Source organism: Conger conger, chromosome 5, assembly GCF_963514075.1.
Source record: "Conger conger chromosome 5, fConCon1.1, whole genome shotgun sequence".
Classification (NCBI taxonomy): Eukaryota; Metazoa; Chordata; class Actinopteri; order Anguilliformes; family Congridae; genus Conger; species Conger conger.
Genome location: NC_083764.1, coordinates 64,572,408 through 64,598,991, shown reverse-complemented (window position 1 = coordinate 64,598,991; position 26,584 = coordinate 64,572,408). Strand labels below are relative to the sequence as shown.

At 43.3% G+C, this 26,584-nt stretch overlaps 1 protein-coding gene across 1 annotated transcript in view; it reads left to right on the top strand.

Annotated features, from left to right (window-relative positions):
* Positions 1-21,350: 21,350 nt before the first annotated feature.
* Positions 21,351-26,584, top strand: part of onecut3b (one cut homeobox 3b) — a 28,352-nt gene continuing 23,118 nt past the window's right edge. Inside the window, exon 1 of the mRNA XM_061243700.1 lies at positions 21,351-22,392. Within this exon, the coding sequence (XP_061099684.1) occupies positions 21,351-22,392 (1,042 nt within the window). The remainder of the gene's footprint in view (positions 22,393-26,584) is intronic.

Below are 26,584 nucleotides of genomic sequence, written 5' to 3'. Positions count from 1 at the left end.
CCAAATGCTCCTGACGAGCTGGTCGGTGCCTTGCATGGCAGCCAATCGCCGTCGGTGTGTGAGTGTGTGTATGAATGGGTGAATGGAGAAGCATCAATTGTACAGCGCTTTGGATAAAGGCGCAATATAAATGCCTGCTATTTGCCATTTACCATCTTATCTACGGTCTTATCTACAGTATGTGATCAGAACCCTAGCTGGCGCCTCCCTCCCGGGTTTTCAGAACAATTGTCCCCGGTTCTGATTTGCACTTCATTGCACGTCGCTCTCGATAAGAAGGGCTCTGTTTATGTAAAGCGTTCTGTGTTTTTCTGCATCTGGTTTTTGTCTAAGTAGGTAGTGTTTTCGTTTCCTTGTTACCCTCTGTGGCCACTGTAGTCATTCACCCCGTGCTCCATTTAGTGTCTCCGCCTCCCTCTCCATACCTGCCCACTCCTGCCTGTCTCTTGCCATTCACCTCACCTGTTTCTCGTTGTCTGTTGATCTCTGTTCTATGCTAATCCTGTCTTTTTTAGTTCTTGTCGCTAGTTTGTCTCTCTCTGTGGCTGAGTTCTGCCCTTGTGTTCCCTACCCCGGTTCTAGCCTCCTCCTTCCGTCTGGTTTTTTGCTCCATTTTTGGATTTTTTTCTGATTTAGACATCTGCCTGGTTTCAGCTCTCCGTGTTTTTGGATTTGGATTTTGTACTTTTGCTGGTTTTCGGTCTGTCTTTGTGGTTTTTGAACTCTCCCAGTCTCCAAGTGGGCTTATGGTCTGCTTACCCCGTTCGTACCTGTCTGCCTGGATAATGACCATCGCCTGTTTCTGGACTGCATTTTGGATTTGCCCCCCCCTGTTAATAAAACCTGCCCTTTTCACCTTATTCCTGAGTCTGCTCCTGGCGCCTCCGTCCCGAGTCCTGACAGTTACATCGTTTGAACGTTTCCGCACAGACGCCGCCGCGGGCCAAGGCCACACCACACGCAAAATATCACCGTCCAATCAGCTGCCGGGGGCCTGGGGGAAACCAGACTTATAAAAAAACATTCATCTTCTGTTGCCATAGAGATTATGAGACTGAACGATTTCTTTACTGACGATAGTCAAGCGGGCAGAGCGGGGAAGGAGGGAGGAGAGGAAGAAAAGAGGGGGACGGAGAGAGGAGAGGCAGAACCACAGAGAAAGAGAGGGGGGGGGTAAAATAAGGGGCCTGTTTGCATCTGGCTACCCGCAAATGCCAGAAAAGGATGGAATAGAGGGATTGAGAGAGGGAAAGAAACAGAGAGATTGAAACAGGGGGAAAGAGAGAGAAGAGTGGGGAAGGAGAGAGTGAGAGAGAGAGGGAGAGGGAGAGAGAGTGTAAATAAAGGCTGGAGCAGGATAGAGGCTGTTCTGGGGAAATCATCCAGGGCATGTGATGTAGGACAAGCCCTGACTGCAGGCAGGCGAGCAGGGGATCAATACCCGATCAATACCCTCAACACCAACCCCACACACACAGCGCAGAGAGAGAGAGTGTGTGTGTGTGTGTGTGTGCCCCATACACACAGCGCAGAGAGAGAGTGTGTGTGTGTGTGCCCCATACACACAGCGCAGAGAGAGAGTGTGTGTGTGTGTGTGTGTGTGTGTGTGTGTGTGTGTGTGTGTGTGTGTGTGTGTGTGTGTGTGTGTGCCCTTACACACAGCGCAGAGAGAGAGAGTGTGTGTGTGTGTGCCCTTACACACAGCGCAGAGAGAGAGAGAGTGTGTGTGTGTGTGTGTGTGTGTGCCCTTACACACAGCGCAGAGAGAGAGTGTGTGTGTGTGTGTGTGTGTGCCCTTACACACAGCGCAGAGAGAGAGTGTGTGTGTGTGTGTGTGTGTGTGCCCTTACACACAGCGCAGAGAGAGAGAGTGTGTGTGTGTGTGTGTGTGTGCCCTTACACACAGCGCAGAGAGAGAGTGTGTGTGTGTGTGTGTGTGCCCGTACACACAGCGCAGAGAGAGAGAGTGTGTGTGTGTGTGTGTGTGTGCCCCATACACACAGCGCAGAGAGAGAGAGTGTGTGTGTGTGTGCCCTTACACACAGTGCAGAGAGAGTGTGTGTGTGTGCCCCATACACACAGCGCAGAGAGAGAGAGTGTGTGTGTGTGTGTGTGTGTGTGCCCTTACACACAGCGCAGAGAGAGAGAGTGTGTGTGTGTGTGTGTGTGTGCCCCATACACACAGCGCAGAGAGAGAGAGTGTGTGTGTGTGTGCCCTTACACACAGCGCAGAGAGAGAGAGTGTGTGTGTGTGTGTGTGTGCCTCATACACACAGCGCAGAGAGAGAGAGTGTGTGTGTGTGTGTGTGTGCCCTTACACACAGCGCAGAGAGAGAGAGAGTGTGTGTGTGTGTGTGTGTGCCCGTACACACAGCGCAGAGAGAGAGAGTGTGTGTGTGTGTGTGTGTGCCTCATACACACAGCGCAGAGAGAGAGAGTGTGTGTGTGTGTGTGTGTGCCCTTACACACAGCGCAGAGAGAGAGAGAGTGTGTGTGTGTGTGTGTGTGCCCGTACACACAGCGCAGAGAGAGAGAGTGTGTGTGTGTGTGTGTGTGTGCCTCATACACACAGCACAGAGAGAGAGAGTGTGTGTGTGTGTGTGTGCCCCATACACACAGCGCAGAGAGAGAGAGAGAGTGTGTGTGTGTGTGTGTGTGTGTGTGTGCCCTTACACACAGCGCAGAGAGAGAGAGTGTGTGTGTGTGTGTGTGTGCCTCATACACACAGCGCAGAGAGAGTGTGTGTGTGTGTGCCCCATACACACAGCGCAGAGAGAGAGTGTGTGTGTGTGTGTGTGTGTGTGTGCCCTTACACACAGCGCAGAGAGAGAGAGTGTGTGTGTGTGTGTGCCTCATACACACAGCGCAGAGAGAGAGTGTGTGTGTGTGTGTGCCCCATACACACAGCGCAGAGAGAGAGAGTGTGTGTGTGTGTGTGTGTGTGTGTGTGCCCTTACACACAGCGCAGAGAGAGAAAGTGTGTGTGTGTGTGTGTGTGTGTGCCCTTACACACAGCGCAGAGAGAGAGTGTGTGTGTGTGTGCCCTTACACACAGCGCAGAGAGAGTGTGTGTGTGTGTGTGTGTGTGTGCCCTTACACACAGCGCAGAGAGAGTGTGTGTGTGTGTGTGTGTGCCCTTACACACAGCGCAGAGAGAGAGTGTGTGTGTGTGTGTGTGTGCCCTTACACACAGCGCAGAGAGAGAGAGTGTGTGTGTGTGTGTGTGTGTGTGCCTCATACACACAGCGCAGAGAGAGAGAGAGTGTGTGTGTGTGTGTGTGTGTGTGTGTGTGCCCTTACACACAGCACAGAGAGAGTGTGTGTGTGTGTGTGTGTGTGTGTGTGCCCTTACACACAGCGCAGAGAGAGTGTGTGTGTATGTGCCCTTACACACAGCGCAGAGAGAGTTTGTGTGTGTGTGTGTGTGCCCCATACACACAGCGCAGAGAGTGTGTGTGTGTGTGTGTGTGTGTGTGCCCATACACACAGCGCAGAGAGTGAGTGTGCCCCATACTCACACTCACTCACACACAGACCCACACACACACTCACACACACACACTCTCTGTGGTTTATGGGCCACACACACATGTACACACACACACACACACTCTCTCTCTCTCTCTCTGTGCTGTATGAGGCACACACACACTCATACACACACACAGACACACACACTCACACACATACAGTGTGGGACAGAAAGTTGAGAGAATACACAGGGACAGGCAAGACAAAAGTAAAATAAATAAATCCCTGAATACACAGATGTAAGCCTAAAAGTCACTGGTTCTTACTCTTCCTCTCTTGTTTAGGGTGACCCCCCCACCACCACACACACAGACACACACACACTCACATACACACAATTGATCGACCATGCCTTTCCGTTCCATCTCTTCCTCTGTCGCTTAGCAACCAGAGTGCTAGTGGGTGTGGAGGTTGGGGGAAATATATATATATACTTTTTTTTATTTTTTTTATTTTGTTGACCAGTTGGGACATGTTGGCCCGTGTGGTCTCGACAGGAGATGCACATTGATGCGTTTACTCGTATGGACACACAACATATCATTATGTACCGTGACCTACTGCGCGCTTAAAAAACATATTCCCACATTGAAACACTTCATAGACACAGAGCTCTCGGAAGATCAACCCGACCTTTATCTAGAACCGAGAGCTCCCAGAAAGCAGAGCCCTCTCCGGCCAGAACCGCCCGGCAAACCCAGGAAGTTTTTAGTTTTTTCTAAATTCGTTTTTTTTCCCTGCATAAACCATGTTTTTAAAAAGTGAGCTGTTTGCGTCTTTGAGAGCTGGCTTGGATAAGGAGCTAGTAGCGGTTATACGTTCAGTGGAGTCACAGGTGGGGGAGAGTATGGGGTACCGGGGTGCAGGGGTAGCCTACCACAGAACCAAAACGTGCAGGATTTAAACCGTCACTAATTTACCTGGACGCCATAAAGATGTTTTGTTTTTTTCTTAAACAGCATCAACTGCTCTAATACCAATGCCAATACCGTCATAAGTTCTTTAAAAGATGTCGTAACTCCATAACTTCTTGCGATTTTTAAACAAACAAATAAAATATGCAGTGTACAAGTTTTTAAAACCGTAAAAACTAAATGTAGCCTATGTTTCAAAATCTTATCTTGTAGGCCTATAAGTCTAGTGCTCTGACATATCCCGTGACAAATATCATGAGGCTAAATGTTTTGGTTTGTACGTGAGATTATGAGAAATTGAAAATAGTGTATTAGTCAGGCTAATGACGCGTTCATGATTTGATTTAAATTTGCAGTGAAGGCTTTTCTGTTCAAACGCGGCCTCTCCACTCAAACTGACCGCAATACATTGCACATTCCCGCTACATGTATAGCATTGGCCAAGTGCGAATTTTCCGTTTGGTATCGGTATAAAATCCTTGGGTAAGAAAGCGATATAGTGACACGTGTTTCAAATTTGCTTCATCAAGTTGAGGGTAAACCGATTGCGGTTTGATTGAACTGTCGACCTCGTCTTTTTTTTTCATGGTAAATGGGACATTTGCCAGTGTGAGACTGAGAGATATTGAATCGTTAACGGCTATAATGCGCCCAATTCGGAGCCTCCGGCCTTTTACCTAACGTGCTGCTCGTGCCGACCTCCGTCACTCCCCGGACTGGACTATAGCAACAAGCTGTAACCAATCGCTGCCAGAGAACAACCCCCCGCCCCCGCGCCCTCTATTTTTTTTACTCTTTTGGCGGAGACCACGGATACTTCATCGAAAGTGTTAATTTTGTGTTTGGCAGAAGAAGAAATAAAAAACGCGACCAGAACACTTGAATTAAGACTCTACAAACATTCGAAGAAAAAAAGATAAATTAGTTCATCGACGGTCTGTAGCCTACTGAAAAGTCGGAGGACTTCTGAGACAACCAGATTCCCGAAAATTGAGATTATTACGGATTGGGTATAATTGTATCCATGAAATTAAAGATGGGAAGCGTCCCCAGACCTCTTTCTAAATAATAAAATTATTAATCAGTTTCAGATTACGCGGATTGCGACCGGTTAGGAAATTGACAAAGAGCAGATGATATAGACTGTGAAGTGAGGGAATAATAATAATAATAATAATAATAATAATAATAATAATAATAATAATAATAATTGGAACTAGACTAGATTTTTGCAGGGTGAGGGACGGTGTTAGCGGGGCACTTGCAGTGAAACACTGGTACGCGCACGGTGCGCGTTCATCTTGCGTGTCCTTTGGGATGCCCAAGCCCTATAGGCCAGACTACTGTACTCACATCAACACGGAAATTCAAGGTGTTTCGGGGCACTAACGGGGGCGGCCCTAAAAAAAGGGAACAAACTTCTCTTGAGGTTTTACCAACACGACGGCCTATAGAACATTTCCCTAGCTTGGCACGTGAGGTCTTCATTAGTGAACGCTTATTGTGGCATCGATTGCTATCGATTATAATTCTGTATGCAAATTATAATTCTTTGTGCAGTCATTACTCCAAATGCTTTGTTTAAAAAAAAAAAAAAAAAGGCCCGAGCCACCCACAACAAAAAGAAACAACGGGGTAAAAAAACAACAGCTGCAATGCGGAATTCGTTAGGTAAAGTTTAATTGACGTCACTCTGCGCGAGGCCAAACCAAGACAGAGAGAGAGAGAGAGAGTATTTGAAAACGTTCAAACCGAAATTGATGGCAAACAAAACTAGACTAAAAAGTTAACGCCCGAGTCCCACTTCGTGCTTCCTCTGTGCACGTCAGCAGGTATCAGCCATGTACCACAAAGAAGTATTTGCAGGGAAAATTATGATTTTCATAGCCGTCGGGCCTATAAATGGCTTACGCATAGCCTACAGATACTTCACCACGTCTGGCAAATTACTACCCAGATGTTGACTAAATGACATCCCCACACGAGCTGCAATGTTAAATGCGCCGTTCAAAGCGGTAATGAAGCGGGAACAACAACGAATACAATTTCCTCTATTCTATATTTCCTATGGGGCATTTGTGTGTGTATGTGCGTGCGTGCGCGCGCGCGTGTATGTGTGTGTGTTGGATGAGAGCTTCTCGACATCCTTGGGGGGGAAATATTAACAATTTTCAGTTCGCCTATATATCTTAATGCGAAGTTGTGCGAAGAAAATCATGTGAAATATTTTGTTTACGCCAAACATTCGGAATGGCTGAGAGGACTAGTTTGTTTCAACGTCTTTTGTAGTTGTATCGACTCTCCACAGTGTACTAAAGCCATAAAGATTACTAAGCGTGGTGGGGTGTCTAAATTGTTTTAATCTCACCTGTTACCCAGGAAACGGTTCAGCGAGAGGGAAGATTTGTGGCAACCTTCAAATATATTTAGTGACAAAAATCGAAGTGACCTCTGATCGCCTGCTTCATTGCAGGATATATCTCTCGCTCTACGAAAAGGAACATCATTTCTCTTGAAAATGTGAGCCCACCTAAAATATGTTACCCCTAGCCGCTCGGTTCGGCTCTAAGAGACGCGCGCATTAGCTAACTTCTCAAAGTAAGCTGAGTATAAAACTTTTACGGCTCTGTGAAACGATGTTATGTGGCGTCACAATGCGGTTAAACAATTGTACACTGCAGACCCCCTCGCGTCGGTCACATCGACTGATAAGAAATAAGCACGTCTTTATTAATTACATTTGAGTACTAGATAGCCTGGTATTTTATGTGTGCATGGAATATATTTAAATGTGGCAATAAATGTTACGCAGGAATGACATCTTAAGGCATAACTGCTCAACAAGAATTGTCGAAAGATGACATCATATTTTTAAGGAATAGGCTACATAAGTACAAAGTGTTTGTAATTTCTTGTACACTCGAATAATGAGAAGAAGAAAGATTCTAAGTGAATTTTGTTTAGACAGAAGTTGGCTGTCCTATAATTAAACTTGATAAAATTGTGGGACTGCACGCTATAACGCAGAACACTGAATCTTTCATGGAATTAATAGTTTGCAAATTAATAAAGTGGTCTGGTTTGATACAGCAACGTTTTGAAATGAGAAACACGTTTGTTCTATTTAATGGAAATGCATGTGCGGTGCGAAACACGCCTGAAGTATTTTCAGCCAAAGAGCCGGGATCATGAAACCGCAGAATCCTTATATGAAAAATCAGAGAAAACCAAGAAGTGATAGATACTGGAAACCTTAGATCCTGCACGTTATTGCTCAGATAAATATATCCAGCGCTACTATAGGCGACAGTTATTCGACATTTAAAAAAATATGAACTCACAAAACCAAGGCCTTATCGTAGCCTATATATCAGTGACGCAGCTAACTTCTAAATTCTATCCATTTGAGAACTGTGGAATATTCTTCTTTATTTTTTTCCTCTATGTCAATTTGAATTTGACATTCAATTTTATTATTTTTTCCAAATATGGTCTTCTTTAGAGTCGCACGCCGGTTAAGTAAGTTAAACGCATTTGCTAATTATTTAAGTGCAGGCCCATTTAATAAATTCTAACGTTGGCTACCACAAACTCAACAACATATGATATTGATTTCCGATCGTATCGATTTATAGGAGAAGTAGCCTCGGTGATGGAGAACCTCGCCCCCCACCCCCCATCCCCCTCCCCCCGACCCCAACCACCATCACAGTCTGAAGCACAGAGACGCTTTTCACAAGCCTAACTATCGCCATAACTTCATTAACGTTGTCAATTTAATCTTTACAGCGTATAAAAATATTGAGATTGCAACATACATTTATTTACAACTTGGAGGATCAAGTCGGTTTGACTGTAATGAAATCTGCACTTTGCCTATAAAAAATATATATAGGCCCTGAATGAAATTCAAAATTGTATTGAGAAGTATGATGTACCGATAATACAAATATAACATAAAAATAACCGACATTAATTGATCACTAAAATGATCAAATTTTTGAAACAATACCCTGTTCATAAAAGCGTAATATCAAGGCTTATTGAAGGCCTGTGTAACAGTGAAAAAAGATAATAATAAATTAACAGCACTTGCATTTGTAAAATCAAGGCTAGAAAGTTTTTTTTCCACCTGTGAAAAGTAAGTTGGTGTATATTTTAAATTAAATTCAAGGGGGGGGGGGGGGGGGGGATAATCCACAATAAAACATGGAGCTGGATGACCTCTTACGAACACATTTATTCACGGCAGCCATACCCCGAAAAAAATAAAAAATAAAAATAATAATATTAATAATAATAATAATAATAATAATAATAATAATAATTCGTATTAATGTCAGCATCCGCATCATAATCACAAAAAAGTAAAAGCAATCATTACTACTATAGACTGTTATTAGGCGTATTATTGTTTTTATTATGATTATGATTATTAAAAATTTAATTATTTCTGTATTATTATTAGGCTAGTTGTAGTAATAGCATCGTCATTATTATTATAGTTTGTAACAGACAACATATTTTGCACATTTAGCAATTTAAAAAAAAAGTTTAAATCCACCGGAGAAAAGAAATATGTTTTAACACATTTTTCAGATTTTATCACACTTTTCAGCTGACAAACAATATACAAATACTCAATACAAAATGACCAAACTGTAATTATTTTGGTTGTTATTAGCACTAAAGTTCTACGATAATCTGTTTTGCACAAAAGTTGTTTGTAAAGTTTTTTGTGTGAACAAATAGGACTACATTGTTGACAAAAATGTACAAACACAAAAAATACGGTTGTAGTGTAAGAGTATGCGTTCATATTTTCGCGCGCGCGCACGAGATGATTTAAATAGGACATTTTACTGTACTTCATCTCTGCCACAAACAGTTTCGTTTCTAAATTTGAGTGTTATGAATCGGATACTCATTAAGATTATTTTCAACAAACCGGCTCAGCAGGTTTTCGTATAGCGTCCGACTATTCAAAGTTCATCAATATCAGAATTTATCAAAAGTTTACATAGCCTACGTGTACCTATAAACCACTTCTATCCCGACATGCCCGTAGGCTGACTTATTCATGGAGAAAATGTAGTGTTTATTTTCTTTACTTTCCATGTATTCACCCGAATCCCAGAAATCGCGGCCGAAGCAGCGTCAGCATTTTTAAAAATTATTTTAGACTAGATCGAATGTTACAAGACAGTGAACCAATCGGAGACTGCATGTCAGATTCGATGCCCTGGAGTCGGTTTTGTCCTTTTTAAGGTCAGACAAAACTTTTCGGCCAACCTGAGGCCATCTTGGTTAGAACTGATAGAGGATCTTTGATCGAACACCCCCCGCGCCAGAGCAACTGCAGGATGAACTACCATGCGCGCGAGAGAGAGAGAGAGGGGGGGGGGGGTGAGAGAGAGAGAGAGAGAGACAGAGACAGAGAGAGAGAGAGAGAGAGAGAGAGAGAGAGAGATGGGGGAGAGTGAGAGAGGGAGAGGGGGAGAGAGGAGTGGGGAAGAAGGAGAGAGAAAGGGAGGGGGGAGAGTGAGAGAGGGGGGGGAGTGAGAGAGAGAAAGAGAGAGAGGGGGAGAGAGTGAGAGAGGGAGAGGGGGAGAGAGAGGGAGAGGGGAGTAGGAGAGAGAGAGGGAGAGGGGGAGAAGGGGGGGTGTAAAGCTGAAGAGGATAAATGTAAGAACAAAGATAATCGTCCGTGTTACGATTATGGCTGCTTTAAATACAAATTGAACTAATTCGAACTAATTTAGTTTCATTAAAACAGAAACTATACAGCCTAGCCATTTACCTGGCCTAGCCTACAAATCACACTTCATTACGCACAAGACATAACGGCACTATCTTGAGCATACGGAGTCTAAACGTGTACAAACACAAACGCAGGCACAGACAGCGTGAAACCAACAGGTTGCAATACGACCTATTGTCGTTGAATGGGCCTCCAGTTCTTGTCGAATCTGGACAAAGTTGAATGAAGTTGTCCTTTGAATCATACCGCGAATCCCAGAGGAAAAACGTCCGCGGGTTTTCCCGTTCAAATCAAACGGGGAGAGGTCAATCGGCGATTGATTTCCTTCAGAACAACCCGGGGGGTGATTGACAGGCGGAAAGAGCTCACGTCTTCTTTGAGCCGACGGCGAAATCAATGGGATACACCGAATTTCGGTTCGGTTCTACACTGAAGAGCTTAAGCTAAAGACAAACTGCTGGGATTGAAACGTGGCCTTAGTGAAATACACACACACACACACACACACACACACATTCACATGCATACACACGTACAGGCACACGCACATGCATGCACACACCCACACACACATACACATATGCACACACGCACACGCATGCATGCAGGTACAGAAGAACGACCACAGAAGAAGAAATGGCTGAAAATGGAAGCAGTTGGACTTGGCAGCAGGCGTTGTTTAGGGGTAAACTCAATCTAAGCACAGCAAGCTTCATCCCTGCATTTGAAGGACAGGCTGTTTTGCGGTCATATTGAATCTGGACCTGGGATACTTTCCCCTGGCACAGTTAAGACCCAGGCAAAGCCACTCACTCACTTAACTATGTGCTGAGCAAAGGTCTCCTGTCTGGTGTGTACTCACTGTGCTTTCTCTCACAGACCCCCCTGCACACCCACACATATACACACACACACACATATACACACACTCACACACACATACACACACACACACACACACACACATACACACACTCTCACTCACTCTCTCACACACACACACTCACTCACACACACTCTCACTCACTCACACACACACACGCACATACATACACACACACTCTCACTCACACACACCACACACACACTTTCACTGACACACAAACACACACTCTCTCTCACTCACACACACACACACACACACACTCATGCACACACACACACATACACACTCTCACTCACACACACACTCATGCACACACACACATACACACTCTTGCTCACACACACACACACACACACACACACACACACACACACACACACGCCACGCTGTAATGTGCAGCTGATGCACTGTCCAGCCTTGATCAATGAGACACCACTAAACACAGGTACTTAACTTTTGCCAATAGACTCTTTCAAGTAAATATACTTTAGAATACATTAAGATTGATGTGGAGACAGCGTCAGCATCGCGTCTCCAGAAAGCCCAGGATCAGCCCAGGGAAGAGCTCTGGGAGCTGCAGGATTCAGCCATAACCCCCCGGAGCTCAAATCCTTCACCAAACACACGGCTGAGGGATCCACCTCAAACTGGAGGCAGAGAGACGGCCGGAGAGACAGAGAGGGGGCGAGAGAGAGATTTAAAAACACCTTTATTGGGACAGAGAGAGGAAACAGAGGACCTAATCGCACAAATACTGGTGGAAACAAACCTTCAGAATCACTTTGTATGACTCCGTACCAATTATGACCAATTATTTCCCTTCATAAATCAACCAGAAAACAAAGATGGAGACCAGACAAAAATCTATCTCAAGCCTTTGCAACCTCCGCTGTGAGAGAAAGAGAGACTTTGATAGGATTATTATTATTTTTCATTATTAATTTTTTTAAGGAGAGCAGGCAGCCCACCTACAGTCGCAAGACGAGCTCAGATGTGGCTTTGAGTGACAGCCTCCCAGCAGACACCCTTTTGGAGTTCTGTCGGACGAGGTGTGAGGTCACAAATATGAGATAAGAGTGTTCTCAAGTGAACATTCTAATGATGATGTAACAATCACTGCTGGTAATAGAAAACAGCGGAGTTCTAGAAGACTGACAGACAGAATTTTGAACAACAAAACAACATTCTGAAAAACCTACTCTTCAAAGGGTTGAAATAAGATCATGCACGTGAGAATATTAGAGTGTGTTCAGTTGAATTGTGATTTGGGCTTAATGAGGAAGAAGAAGAAAAAATACAAGAACACAAATCAGTTGGCCTGAACTTCTGGTCTTAACTATGGAATTAGCTCAATCATGACTTCATCTGCCATTTACAACTAAAAACAAAAACAAAACAAAAAAACACAAGCTTCAGCAGAAGACACCACTTGTAGTGATTTTGAAAAAAAAAAAACTTTTGTGTATACAGTGGTTTCAAAAATTAAGACAATAATTAGTTGGAACAAAAAAAAACACTGGCCTTGATCTAAATCAGAGCCAATGAGTCACAATCAATCAATCAATCCATCAGTCAATCAATCAATTGCTACTTATTATAGCACCACGACCCACGTATATGTCAGTGAGAGTTTTGTGAAAGGAATCAGTTCTGCAGCCAATGGTTGTGTTCATTACTCCCGCAAGCCTAATAATATGCACCACCCCCTCACAAAGAACTGTCAATCAACTCTGTGACAGAAATAGGTCAAACATGTGCAAAAGAGATGTAGGCTGGCTAGCCTATCAGAGTAACACGTAGTACTCGATCGGACTTCGTATGACGTGGGACATGAGACATTCGGAGCTATACCGTTGTCTTATAGTTCAGGCAGAAAGGTCCACGTCACAGTGCCCAACGCGAAGACGCCGTCGCAGTGCGACCGCGACGCTGCGCGTGTGATTCATATGCACTGACATACGTCTACAGGTTTTCATCTGATAACGGGATTAGATTAGAAAGATAGAAAAGCGTTGCCCGTTTCTCGCTCTGACTAGCATACACAACCGGCTGGCCATACTCTCCCAAGAAGAAGCCACAGACCGCAGTCATATTGCTTATTGCGCAATTACAAAGTCAATTGTTGCCATGGTAATAGTGAAGAATTTGATTACTGGTGTTGTTTCAACATCCCACATCCTTTGAGCTCCACATATGAAAAACAAAACGCGACTTGTGTTCAGCAATCATTGCGAATCATTCCATAAAGGCATTATGAAATAAACGAGCCACTTTAAATGACAAAATTAATGTTAGAAAAATAGAAATAATCTTTGGGCGACCGAGGCCTATGACGAGACTTGATAGTCACCACGCATTTTACAAAAGGGATGAACCAGATACGCCTGGTAGTCCCTGGCATGCCCAAGGAACTGATTTCCCTGCCTATCATACGCGTTGACAGCTCGGGCGAGCCATTGCGAACAATCGAAAGGACGGATTTCACATCGGCTAATCAATTTCCGGCCTCCTAACGGAAAAACACTGCACCAACACATAGGCTACTTGACAGACATACTAGGTACATACATACATACTCCAAACCAAATGCAATATCCGATTTATGTGGATAAAATAACAGAGCAGAAAAAACAACTCTTTCCATCACTTAATTCCAAAAGTTCAAGGTAGAAACTTAAGAACCAAATGACCGTTAACATGTGTAGTAACTGGCTCACAAGGAATTTATTTTTACATTGTGAACATGCTATATTAGGACATTTTTCTCTTTGCGTGCGAGTGTTAAATGGCAGTATAATATAGGCTAATGTAATGTAAAATGCATTATTTGAAATCGCCTGTAATGTTAACACTCAGAGACAGTAAGAAAAGGCGCATAGGCCACACATTCGTCTTATTTAATTCCATTAGAAAATCGTAAAAAAAAAAAAAAAAAACCCCGATAATAATGTACCATTTATTTTACTTAATTCTACGCCAATTATAAATGGAGAATGTGGTGTGCGTCGTGAGAGATAAGATTGTATTAGGCGCACCCTTAATTGAACTAAGGAACACATGGCCCATTTTGGGGCAAACTGCATAGTACACGTGAGCTTTCATTTAATTTGCAGAATCCTTTAAAGAGAGAGAACTGTAAGCCCAAGGTGGCTAAGGTGTCGATAAGGCCCAGGCGCCTCAGAGGGTTTAAAGATTCCTTGTCCACTGCGTCTGGAGCTACCTCCGGAAGCCTACTTTTCTCTCACACAGTGAAATGCTGAGTGTTAAATCAACTCTAAGAGAGTGCGTGTACGAGGATACGCACTGTGCTAGAGTTTGATTAACACTTGGGCATTTTACTGTGTACGCAGGCTGTTTTAACCCTATAAATAATAATACAATTATATTTTTTTCCCCATAAAGGCACAGTGCACGTATGGTTGTTTTTTTTTGTTAATTTCCCGAATTCCCAAATGTACCCTGAAAGTACAATAATGTTATATTTTGGTACTAATGAGTCGCCTGCGTTTTACAAGCAAAAAAGCTACAAATTAATTATCTATTGTATAATTTTATGTACTCAGTGACACGCATTTGTACCTTCTTATCCACTTTTATAGGCGACTTTTTTCTTGAGGTATAGTGCTTCGGTGCGCCATACCTCACGCACAATTTTACCAATATGATGTGAAAATCAAATAACAGGCCTGCGCAGTCACGCAATAATATTACATAATATACATAATATTACATAATAAGTCACGCCAAGCAGTCGTTAGGTTTGAGAAAAGGGCCAGGTGCTGAATTGCGTTACTCGAAGTTTGAGGGAAAAGTCCACTCCTGTGAAATTAAACAGGCCGCTGTCGTCCAAATCGAAATACTTGCTTTTCATAACTTTTCGATGTCCAGTAAAAGTAAATCTCATTAGACCCAAAACAATGAACACACGCTAAAGTGTGTATAGGCCTGTCTTAACAACCAGTAGCAAAACAGAGGCTACACGGGTCGTATGTCCAGTTTGAACGCCAGGGTTTACATGAGAAACACTACCTTATTTATTAACGTCTCAATCAAACACGTCGATGTAGTTATAGCCAACACGTTCGATCAGGGCCTGGTTGATTTTGTCAATGAACTTTAAATGCGTCAAATTATTTCAAACTTACACACAGCTTTAAGATAGGAACACATATTAACCACCAAAGTAGGCCCCGTTCAATGGTCTGTGGGCGCGTGAATGCGTCAAAATCTCGGTTACAGACTCGTGATTCGTTAAGCACGAATTTATTTTCAGAAGGTAAACATTAACGAACTGTCAACCGCATTAACCAAAGCTTATTTAAAAAAAAAAAAACAGAAAAGTAAAACTTTGTTCTTTTAAATAATATTGGCTTATTTCGCAGCTTAATTGAAGTGACAGTAGTCTACAGTGTCTCAAAAAGAACTCTGAGATGTTTGCCTCAGTTTAAAAGACTGGGAATTTCTAGTTTATCTAAAAAGTAGGGTCTAGTAATTTCAGCCCTAATCGCACTGACAGTAACTGTTGAAATGAGGGAATAGCAGACGGAGGCAGCACGGGGGGAAAGTATGTATTCTAAAAAACTGCAGTGCAAAACGTCGAGGTACTTGGACATGAGTAGCCATAAAAAAACAGTTCTCTACAGTATTAGCATGGCGATGGTGGTACCGAGTTTACACTTGTATTGAATAGGACTATTGATTCCACATTGATTCACATTTTCAACTGAAGTGAAATTGCAACAATTGCTTAATTGGGCCCCTTTGGATAATGGGGATCCCTTTCAGGCCCTGTTCCATTCACGTTTGTTTCACCAAGCACGCGGTATATACCATTTAAAAGAATGGTCCTTCGAAGTTACTGAGAGTTGCTAAGGTAGCCGATACGAGTAATGGTTTCATTCATTGGCTTAAAGTTGTGCCACACTTAAATGTGCCGAAGCTGTTTAAGCGTAGTCCACCTCTCCTCCCCCCCTCGACCAGGCGAATCTGCATGCAGCGTCGGAGGGAAGGGCGCGGAAATTGGTGAAAACCCGGGTGAATTAGGGCCCAGAGTAGATGAACATCAATCACCGCGGCAGCCGGGGAAGCCGATACAGGGCTCGCTCGCCGCCGTTGCGCGGAGTTGACGCATTCGCTGTTGGCTCCAGTAATGCATTTCCGATAACACCGGCAACGGGGGATCGATGGGGGAACATTAACCCACGCGGACACCCTTGTTGTCCCGTTGGCACAGTTCGCGCTCTTTGTTGATTCGGGCAGCGGCTGGGAACTACATGGGCGACCATTTTAACACAGACAACAAAGATAGCGCTCCTCAAATTGTGTTAACGGTTTTATTATTATTATTTTATTGTTATTATTATTATTAATAATAATAAGGGTGTTCTCACAATTGTGTGTCTCATTATTACCAGGGTTGTGTTTCGCTGGGATGGTTTAATTGCTACTTTTGTTTGGCTATGTAAAGCTGTTTACTGTTGTTCCTACATAATTGTATATTAATCTTTAAGCGTTGTGTTTCCTAAAACGGTTTTATAGATATAATCCTTTGGCATATTAATCTACAAGGCCCAAGTCCTTATTTCTGTTGTGTTCCTAGCGCTTGAAACTGTACTTCCCTCTGGCGTATTTCCGCATACTTTGTACGTCGCTCTGGATTAGGGTCTTTTAACTGTCTATAATGTACTATTATTATTATTATTATTATTATTATTATTATTATTATTATTATTACGGATGTTGTTATATTACTATTTGTAACACCGAGAATAACTTTCAGACAACCAGACATTTCAGAAAGCGTGCAGGCCAACAGGGCAGACAAGATGGATGCAATATCAAGTCACATTCCAGAACATATTATTCATCTCTGATCACATTTTCCAGACCAGCTGAATGTACCAATACCCAGTAAAAACAAGCGCCACTGAGATCTGTGTCGCTGTTGTTTGGTGTTCGTGTAATGTTTTAGGGTCTTAAAAGTTTTGTGGACAAATACATAATAAATAAAACAAAAAAGATAGAGCGGATGCACGCACACACCCATACACACAGTTCGGGTAAGAACATGAGCTATAATCCTAAAACATACAAGAGAGGAATAACTCAGTATTTAAGCATTTATCATTACAATTACGGTTAGGTTAATTAGGCAGCCTATTTACAATGAGAAGCAAACAAATGCATATTTAAACATAATTAATATTTCATTGATGTTTATATTACTTTTACAATATTAAGAGAGAAAGCACATTCTATACATAAAATGTTATAAAAGGCTGGTCTATAATAATAATAATAATAATAATAATAATAATCATCATCATCATCATCATCATCATCATAAATAATGTATGCATCTTAATCATAATAAACGTCATTAACTGTAACTATATTTCTGCAGAGAATTGGATCTAAGTCAGAAGGCATCCAACTACAAAAAATATTTAGATTTTTCCTATAGTTATTTCCATGATTGAATATTTTTCATAAAATAAACGGAGATACATATCCACACAAAACTGCACGCCAATTAAGAACCCACGGCAAGATGTTACAGCCATGAAGAGATTCCGAGGGTGATTGATCCCTCGTTATTAAATGCGGATTTTACTGGGTTATTTCACATTACATTGAAAACAAACATGCATAACAAATGCATAACTGGCGAGAGTATAGGCCTGCTTCGACGATATAGGCCTAGAAATGGCCAGTTAATGTATGAACAGGGCATCTTATTGCTGTATTGCATTATATAGCTAGGCTACCAAAATGTATGTGTAACATTTTCAAAACTATATCAATAACTCCAAAACGCTCAAAACTAGATAAGACCTGTGATACAGCCTCTGGATAGGTCTAGGCCTAGAATCGGGGTGGCCCTGATCTTCATAACCGCTAAAATGTACTGATTTCAGTAATTTTGCCGTTTGCTGTTGGTATGACTAGGTCAGGGCCGCCATTTCGCCTTCCTGGAACCTTTCCCGCGGTAACTGTCGCTTCTGGCCTGTCAGGTGCGCGCGCGAAAACTTCAGGACCCGCTGACGTCATCCCGGGGTCAGAAAACATAATTAATCTGTGCCAATCGATGCATCGACCGGGATCAATCGATGGCAGCTGTAAAATATAGTAAAGCGAGTGGTCACGCCGAGTGGCGTGAGAACAGACGCTCTGTTGCGCTGTAGGCTTGGTGGCAAAGGTAAACGTACGAAACGTCTAAAAATATTAATATAAATACAAAGTGCACTGTCATCGGTGATAATATGCTCCCGTATTACCTTAGGGAGGTGTAATTTACAAATTTGGCAGAACAACGAGCAGATGCATTGAACTGAATCCGCCCACCATTACAACTACAAAAGAAACGCTTTAAACGGTCACCGTTACATCACCTGACTTACCGCAGTCTTCACAAATAACGGCGACATGACCCATCAGCGTGGTCCAAATTTGTGAAGAATAATTTTCTTAAAGTGGGCCTACTTCAGTGTAATAATTTCAGAAACATGTAGAGCAATAAATCAATTATTGTTATGATCTCGCTCGCTAAAAAATTGTAAATAATAATCTGTTCAGGTTGCTTTGACACTGGGTTCCTTAACTTGAGCGACTCGTCTTTTGTCTGTTTCCTCCTAGTTCAAGGCTCGAGAGTTTCACTCTCAAACCTAAGAGTGCACAGAAAATTTTTTGCACTCGGAAGATGTAGTGACCTTGTTGTACTCATGCATTAGAATTTATGGAGGGCGGGGGGTGTTCATAAAAAGTGTGCGCTAATTAATCTTATCACCACTTTAAAAATATCCAGCCGGTTTTCGCCTTTGTAAAGAAGATGGAATTGATTAGCATATATACTTTTTAATTAAATGGGCCTGTATGCAAAATCTAGCGCAAGGCCTAAATCAGATCTCTCAGCGTTATTCACAGTGCTTTATTTAACAGTTAAAGACAGTTTTCAGTCTGTAACACGGGTTTACTGTGTTTTTGCTGCTAATGATTTTCGACACCTATTTATCATGAAACATTTTATTTATACATATTTTATTACACATACATATTTTATTACAAATAAATTTCAATGTAAATTATTTAAAAATGCATTTTAAAATACATATTAAATATAGCAACATTTTGCATCGCCAGAAGGTATACTTAAAATCAATATCTTACAAAACTGTTCCTTGCAATGATAGAACATTTGTTGTACACTTCATATGCTTTCCTATTGTTATATCAGATGCAGGAGTATAAGTACTGCATAATTCTATTAATCAATAATATAATATCTATAATATTTTAATTTGTCAATTGGCTAAGGGTGAAATATTCACACAGCGTATAAGTGATAACCAGGTTGAAGATGCATTCAGTATATATATATATATATATATATATATATATATATATATATATATATTCTTGAGAAATCATTGCTAACTTATCTTTACAGGAACTCTGCCACTGTGCAATAGGTCTTGAGATAATGACACATACTGAGTGAAGATTCACGTCCAATAAATTAGTTTGAGTTGCGTAACTTTGACAATTAATGTTGCTTGTGAACCAAGCATGTTTGATCATACACAGGCTATACTCATTTCGGCAGGAAAAAATAAGATAAAACATAACTTTAAAGTGGTGTTTCCCCCTGGAGTCAACGCCGGACACCCTTTCTCCATAGATTCTATACAGAAATGGACATACATATTTAAAACGGAATTCGACCAAATAAAAGGCTTCTGTTGGAACTGTGTGATATTGCAATGATACAGGGTTCAGGGAATACAGGATCAGAGAACACTTCTATTTTACCGACTGTTCACTGTGAACGCAGAGCTTTTTAGAATGCATACAGCCAGAATGACAACCCAAACAATTACGACAGGCTTAAAGCAAACTTACTGCACGAACTTCCTAAGTAAGCTTTGCTGCACAGTCAGCGACTAAACTAAGCACATCTATAGGCCTAACCACGCGATGACAAAGACGTAGCCTTCTGATAGTGTTATTATGGCGTGTGTATTACTCATTAAACATAAAACACTCGCTTGCATGCTTCAAACATGTTTACGTTTATCATTCCTTTCTTGTTTTGACGAACGGTTAAAATGTTGAATTTAGAAGAAAATGTGCTCTCGCACAATTTAGAATCATGTACGCTGTAGTGTATCGAAAAGTGTATTACAGATGTTTAAAAACTTGGCAAATTCTCGTGTTTTATAATCCGATGACCCATTTTTAAATGAAGATTAACTGCCCAAACTAAGATGTACTGCTCATATTGTTGTTTTATTGATATGTCATGAGTGTATATGCATGAGTGCGTCTCCCTATTCCGAAAAAAAACTTTCCATGAAGCATTCCATACAGCCATGCTGTGCTAACCTACATGCAGTATCGCAATGTTATAATTCACTAACGTGTTAATTATAGCATGTCCCCCGCACAACATTTTGGCACAACCTAAAATACATTTGAATAAACGACTCCAATTTTATCCGTAACTGAATGACTGTGTATGATACTACTTTTGGGGAAAAAAACTGATTGCATTTTAATAGCGCCATTTAAATGTCAATAAATCATAAGCAAACACGGTTTCATGGTGAGCATTCAAAACTGGCGCGCTCAATCGGGCAAAGGGGGATCTATAGGACCATTGGTGGACTCGGGGAGGTGACGCGTGACAAAGCCAGACCGACGGTTTCACCTCTCTGTGCAGTGCCGTCTGCTGTCAGACGCTTTCGACGCCAATAGGACACGCGCGCACGCTTATTGCACATATTAAACACATAGGCGCGGGAGCGCGCGAACATAGACCTCGGCACGGACACAGCCCAGCCGCGGCTGTCTGTGGAAGAGCTGCTCCGCGGGAGAGTCAGAGAACGGGCGCGCACACCGTGTGTGAGTCTACCCGATCCTTACGCGATAACAGATATCAGGGGGAAGCGACAGACTGAAACGGCAGAAGAAGAAATCATGCTGGATTGACCACAGAAAGGGTGCGATTTTAAAATCAATGGATTGGCTTTGAGATCGCTCGAAATTTATCTGCTTGGAGACCGGGGGGAAAGAGAGAGGAGAGTGTGCGCGCCTGTGTGTGTGTGCGTGTGTGTGTGAGTGTGGGAGAGAGAGCGAGAGAGAGGAGAGGGAGAGAGAGAGGGAGAGAGAGGAGAGGGAGAGAGAGAGGGAAAGGAAAAGGGAGAGGGAAAGAGGGAGGAGGGAGGAGGGAGGGTGGTGGAAATAAAGATTCTTTTCAGCAATGGAACTTACAATGGAAAACATTGGCAACCTGCACGGAGTCCCTCACTCCCAGACGGGCGACTTGATGAGCTCTCCACACGTACGGCCGTCCTCCGCGTCGCATCGGAACCTGGTGTCGCACGGACGGCCGGCGATGGTCTCCAGCATGGCCTCGATCCTGGAGGGGGCCGGGGAGTACCGGGCGGACCACGCGCTGTCCGGCCACCTGCACCCGGCCATGACGATGTCGTGCGAGTCAGGCATGAGCCTGAGTAGCAGCTACACCACCCTAACCCCGCTGCAGCACCTGCCCCCGATCTCCACGGTCTCCGAGAAGTTTCACCACCACCCCCACTCGCATCCGCACCACCACCCGGCACACCAGCGTCTGACCACCGGCAACGTCAGCGGCAGCTTCACCCTCATGCGGGACGACAGGGGGCTGGCGCCCATGGGTAACCTGTACGGCCACTATCCGAAAGACATGTCCGGCATGGGGCAGCCGCTGTCGCCGCTGTCAAACGGCCTGGGATCTTTGCACAACACCCAGCAGACGCTGTCCGCCTACGGGCCCGGCGCACACCTCTCCAACGACAAGATGCTCTCGCCGGGGGGGTTCGACTCGCACGCCGCGATGCTGTCCCGGAGCGAGGAGCACCTGGCCCGAAGTTTAGTGGGTCACGGCGGCCCTGGCATGATGTCAAACCTGAACGGCATGCACCACCACAGCCACCTGCACTCGCAGGCCAACGGCTCCATGCTGGCGGAGCGCGAGAGGCAGAGCGTCGGCGGCCCCGGGCAGAGCGGCGGCTCCGGGCAGGTGGAGGACATCAACACCAAGGAGGTGGCGCAGCGGATCACCGCCGAGCTGAAGCGCTACAGCATCCCGCAGGCCATTTTCGCGCAGCGGATCTTGTGCCGCTCCCAGGGCACCCTCTCCGACCTGCTGCGCAACCCCAAACCGTGGAGTAAACTCAAGTCCGGCCGCGAGACCTTTCGGCGGATGTGGAAGTGGCTCCAGGAGCCGGAGTTTCAGCGCATGTCCGCGCTGAGACTGGCGGGTGAGCGCGCGCAGATTTCGAATTTACATTGTCACTTTGTTATAGCGATTCAATCATATATATATATATCAGTATATATTTGTATATATAACTTAATGTATTAGCATTGACATAATACAGATAAGAAGGTAAATTGGCTGCCATGTTTACGCTATACCGACACCTCCATCCACACACAAAGGATATGTTGTTTATCTGAATGGCAGCTGCCTACACTCACTGGTAGTGATCGGTCAAGTTCGGTCCACAGTCGCCCTGAGTGGCGTTCCAGTGCTGAATGGTTTACGGTTTAGGTTTGTATGACAGTTAGATCTGATTTAGCACCCACAAATACAGTAGAGTGGAGCTTTAGTAATAGACGATGAGAGAATCCTCAGAATGAAAAGGGACAAAAAAACTATTTGAAATCTGTACTGTTACTTGCATGTTTCTTAATAATAATAATAATAATAATAATAATAATAATAATAATAATAATAATATTTGCAGTCAGCAGGCTTCTATCGCAAAACAAATGTGGCGCGTAATCAGGCATTTAGCTAACGATTTTGTGTCAAAAGCCCATGTAGGCATGGACCGCGAGGCCTCGGAACAGAAAGGGAGTCTCTGCATGTGCGCTGCGCGAGCTTCCCTCTGAAAGGTCACATCCCGTGTCTCAGACGTGTCCCCTTTCTCTCCGGAGGCGGCCGCGGCATCTCCCGTGTTGCCGGCGAGGCGCAAACGAGCCGCGTCTGAGTGGCGGCGAGCGCGTCAGGGGCGCGTGACCTCCCCAAGTGGTCGATACCGTAGAGTTCCCGGCGTCCCTTTTAAAAAGTAGCGCAAAGGATCGATACCGAATTCGGCTCTGGCAAAGCAGTGAAACGCACTGACGCGCCTCTCCTCGCTTTGTCTTTTTGCCTCCAGTAAAGCGTAACTGTACAGCATTATTTTTATTCAGTTAGTATAACCCCGACACCGCTTCACTTGGGTTCCTGAACGCAGTTATTATTCAGTGATGAGAAATATATTTCTTAAAACCATAAGGCCATAAATGAATCGAGCCATTGATACTGTTTTTCTCTTTTGTAATATTTCTGACAGGAACGCTGCGTTTGTTAATTTAAAGAGAATCATATATACAGTATATTTACAGTATTTCACAGTAAAATTGCCTATATTTTTATTTTATTCAATGTATCGCTTCAACAGTCTAAACAAGGACAATGTTATTCCCTGATAAAATGTCTACGTGATGTCTTAAAAACGTAAGAAATGCTTAAATGCTCATAGAATCAGAGAAGACAAAAAAAATCAATTTACTGAAGAAAATCTGGCATACAATCGATTTTTAGAAAACATTAATTATAGATTTATGTGCGAAATACTCCATAATGCATTTTGTTTAGCTGATAAATTAGCATTTTGTTCCATTAGACACACACACGTGAGCAGGATATTTTTTAACACATCATATATAATTTAATATACATAGGTCTAAATATATAATTAAGCTCTGTTAAAAAATATCCTGCACACACATATATGTGTGTGTGTGTGTGTGTGTGTGTGTGTGTGTGTGTGTGTGTGTGTGAGGGTGGGTGCATATGTTGTAGGCTATATGCCATTGTGTGAAGACCATTTTAACAATCAGGATTTACAAAAAATACATAACAATGAACTGACAAACCACTTTAAACATTTCCAGGAATATATTCATGGTGCATTAAATAATTCAAAGCATGAGCCACGGAATTCATATGATCTGAGTTTGTATTTATACGCCTGAAGTGTGTTGACATGTCCCAGACCGTTCGCTTTTGTTTTGACGTGTCATTCAATTTTAATAATGCATGGAGAAACATAAATATGAGCCGTGTGGTGTTCTGATTAATCAATAGCGTTGATAATCGGGGGTTCGTTCCGTGTTGTTGTTGTTTTTTTTTTATCGGCGAGAAATCTGATAATATTCCGCTAGAAATGTTGAAATGGCTCGTGGATTCAATGCATTTAGGGACCAGTACAGCCAATCAGCTGCACTACAGCTCGACACAAATGCTTCCCGTTTAAAAGAAACTCCTTGTGCACTGGGGTTAACCGACACTGACACTGAGGAATAGGCCACCGACTTGGGGCACGACTTGGGGGCAAGGACAACATCAGAGATAAACGTAGAAAAAAAGATTTAACAGCACTCCGATTTAGTACCATCTTGAATGTGTTTATAGTATTGTTTTGGCGAGGCCCACGTAGATGTTACAAATTGAGTTCGGGTCAATTCTATTTAAAGTCAGTCAATTTTGGAAATGAATTGAAATGAAAAACAATTAGACCAACTGTGAAAGATCCCCAAAGCACCCTACCTTACATTTTACAATTAATTAACTGAATTTCAATTAATTTCCTTAAAGTAGAGTAAATTGAAACGGAACTGACACCTACCCCCGGCGAGAACGTTTGTAAAAATGCACGGCGAAATGTGGTTTATTGAGAGGATATAAACTATTCAGCTAGCTCGGTGTCCGGCTCCCTTCGACCGACACACGTGCCTCTGCTATCAAGCCGTATTTCAGCGCAGGGTTTAATTAACCAGGAATAGTGGCATATTTTAGTTCCAGTCAATTCACTATTGAAAAGCACCTAACGTAACGCAAATGGTTCCTTTGCACATTTACTGGGTTTCTGGGTAAATAAAGACTTCCACGCGATTGATTCCTCGTGTGTCATTACCTTCGGTGTTACTGGGCACCAGTTTTACGTGATTGTCTATCGTGCCAACAAAAAAAAGAAGAAGAAACAGCTCGCCACTGACGCCAGGTTTGGTACACAAAAACGCAAATTGAGGCGAACTGACATCTTCAAAACGAACTACATAGCGCAGATTTGTCAAATAGCCTGCTTTAGCACCAACAAGTGTACACGTGACGTCACTATCATATCTTAGTCTTACCAACGCTGGATGTGCACGCGCTGGACACATCTGACACCCACTTAGCACTGCCCCACGCGACGGTTGCGCTGAACTATAACCGGTGCAATCCAGTGCGCCGGCGCCGGTGACATTGGGGTAAAACGGACAGGCGAATTGACAGAGGCACGTCTGGAGCTGCCTTCTGCGAAAAATTTAGGCTACGACGTCTAGGAGAGGGTGCTGGGGATTGGAGAGGGGAGGGCGATAGTCTCACGGCTTCGATCAATACATTCAGATTACTATTCCGTATTCATCACAGTCACACAAATCAATTTCTTTGCTTTCCTCTGATAATTTATAAATTACAGAGCCAGGAGATGACATAAAACCCCACCCCTGGCGGAGCGTAGAGTCCACACCGACGAGCCTCACAAAAAAAATATATAAACGGCTGAACTATTTATTCAAACGAATTTCACTGAATTGGACAATAAAACGTCACGGTATGTCATTACCGTGGTACTAGATGTGCGCGCGTGTGTGTGACCGTCTGGTGGGAGTGGATTAATCACCTGTAGAGAACGAATTCATTAGTCGCGCGATTGTGAGGCAATAAGTCCGACGCACTCGGAGGACGGCGACGCTAACGGCTCCGACAGACTCGCAAATGGGAATTCAGAGACTTCCCAACTCTGGGCCCGGCGCGCGCGGGAACCGCTAATGTCTCCATTAAAGGGGACGGGCGCCAGTCAAGTCAATCATTTTGAGAGGACACCCCCACCCCCCAATAAGTAAATACATTTTAAGTGGAATTTAACTTGATTTCAATACGTAACGTTTTGATTGGATCGTTGGACCAACCTCCTTCTCGTGATTCACGACGTCGTGACTATCCAACTTCAAGATTTACTTCTCAGCGAATTACTTGAGAGAAGATACGGCCGCCTGTGACTTGTGGCAGTTGAAAGGTATGGTCAAAACTAGCGATCTTTAGGCGATGAGTAAAGTCCCAGAATGATTCAACCCGAGGCAATTTCAAACATATGAATGCTATATATAGTTTTTTTTTCCCAGCATAGCCATGTCATAGCCACATTTTTCGTTTTATTTAGCACATCCTCTAGAACAGCGGTAACCAACCATGTTCCTGGAGAGCCGCTATGTCATATATATCAGGGTTCTGATTTCAACCCCAATTTGGCACACCTGATTCTACTAATTAGCAGCTGAACTCATCTCGCGCTGTTGAATGAGGTGCGCTTTTATGGCATTGCGGTGAAAACCAACAGGACGTCCGATCTCCGG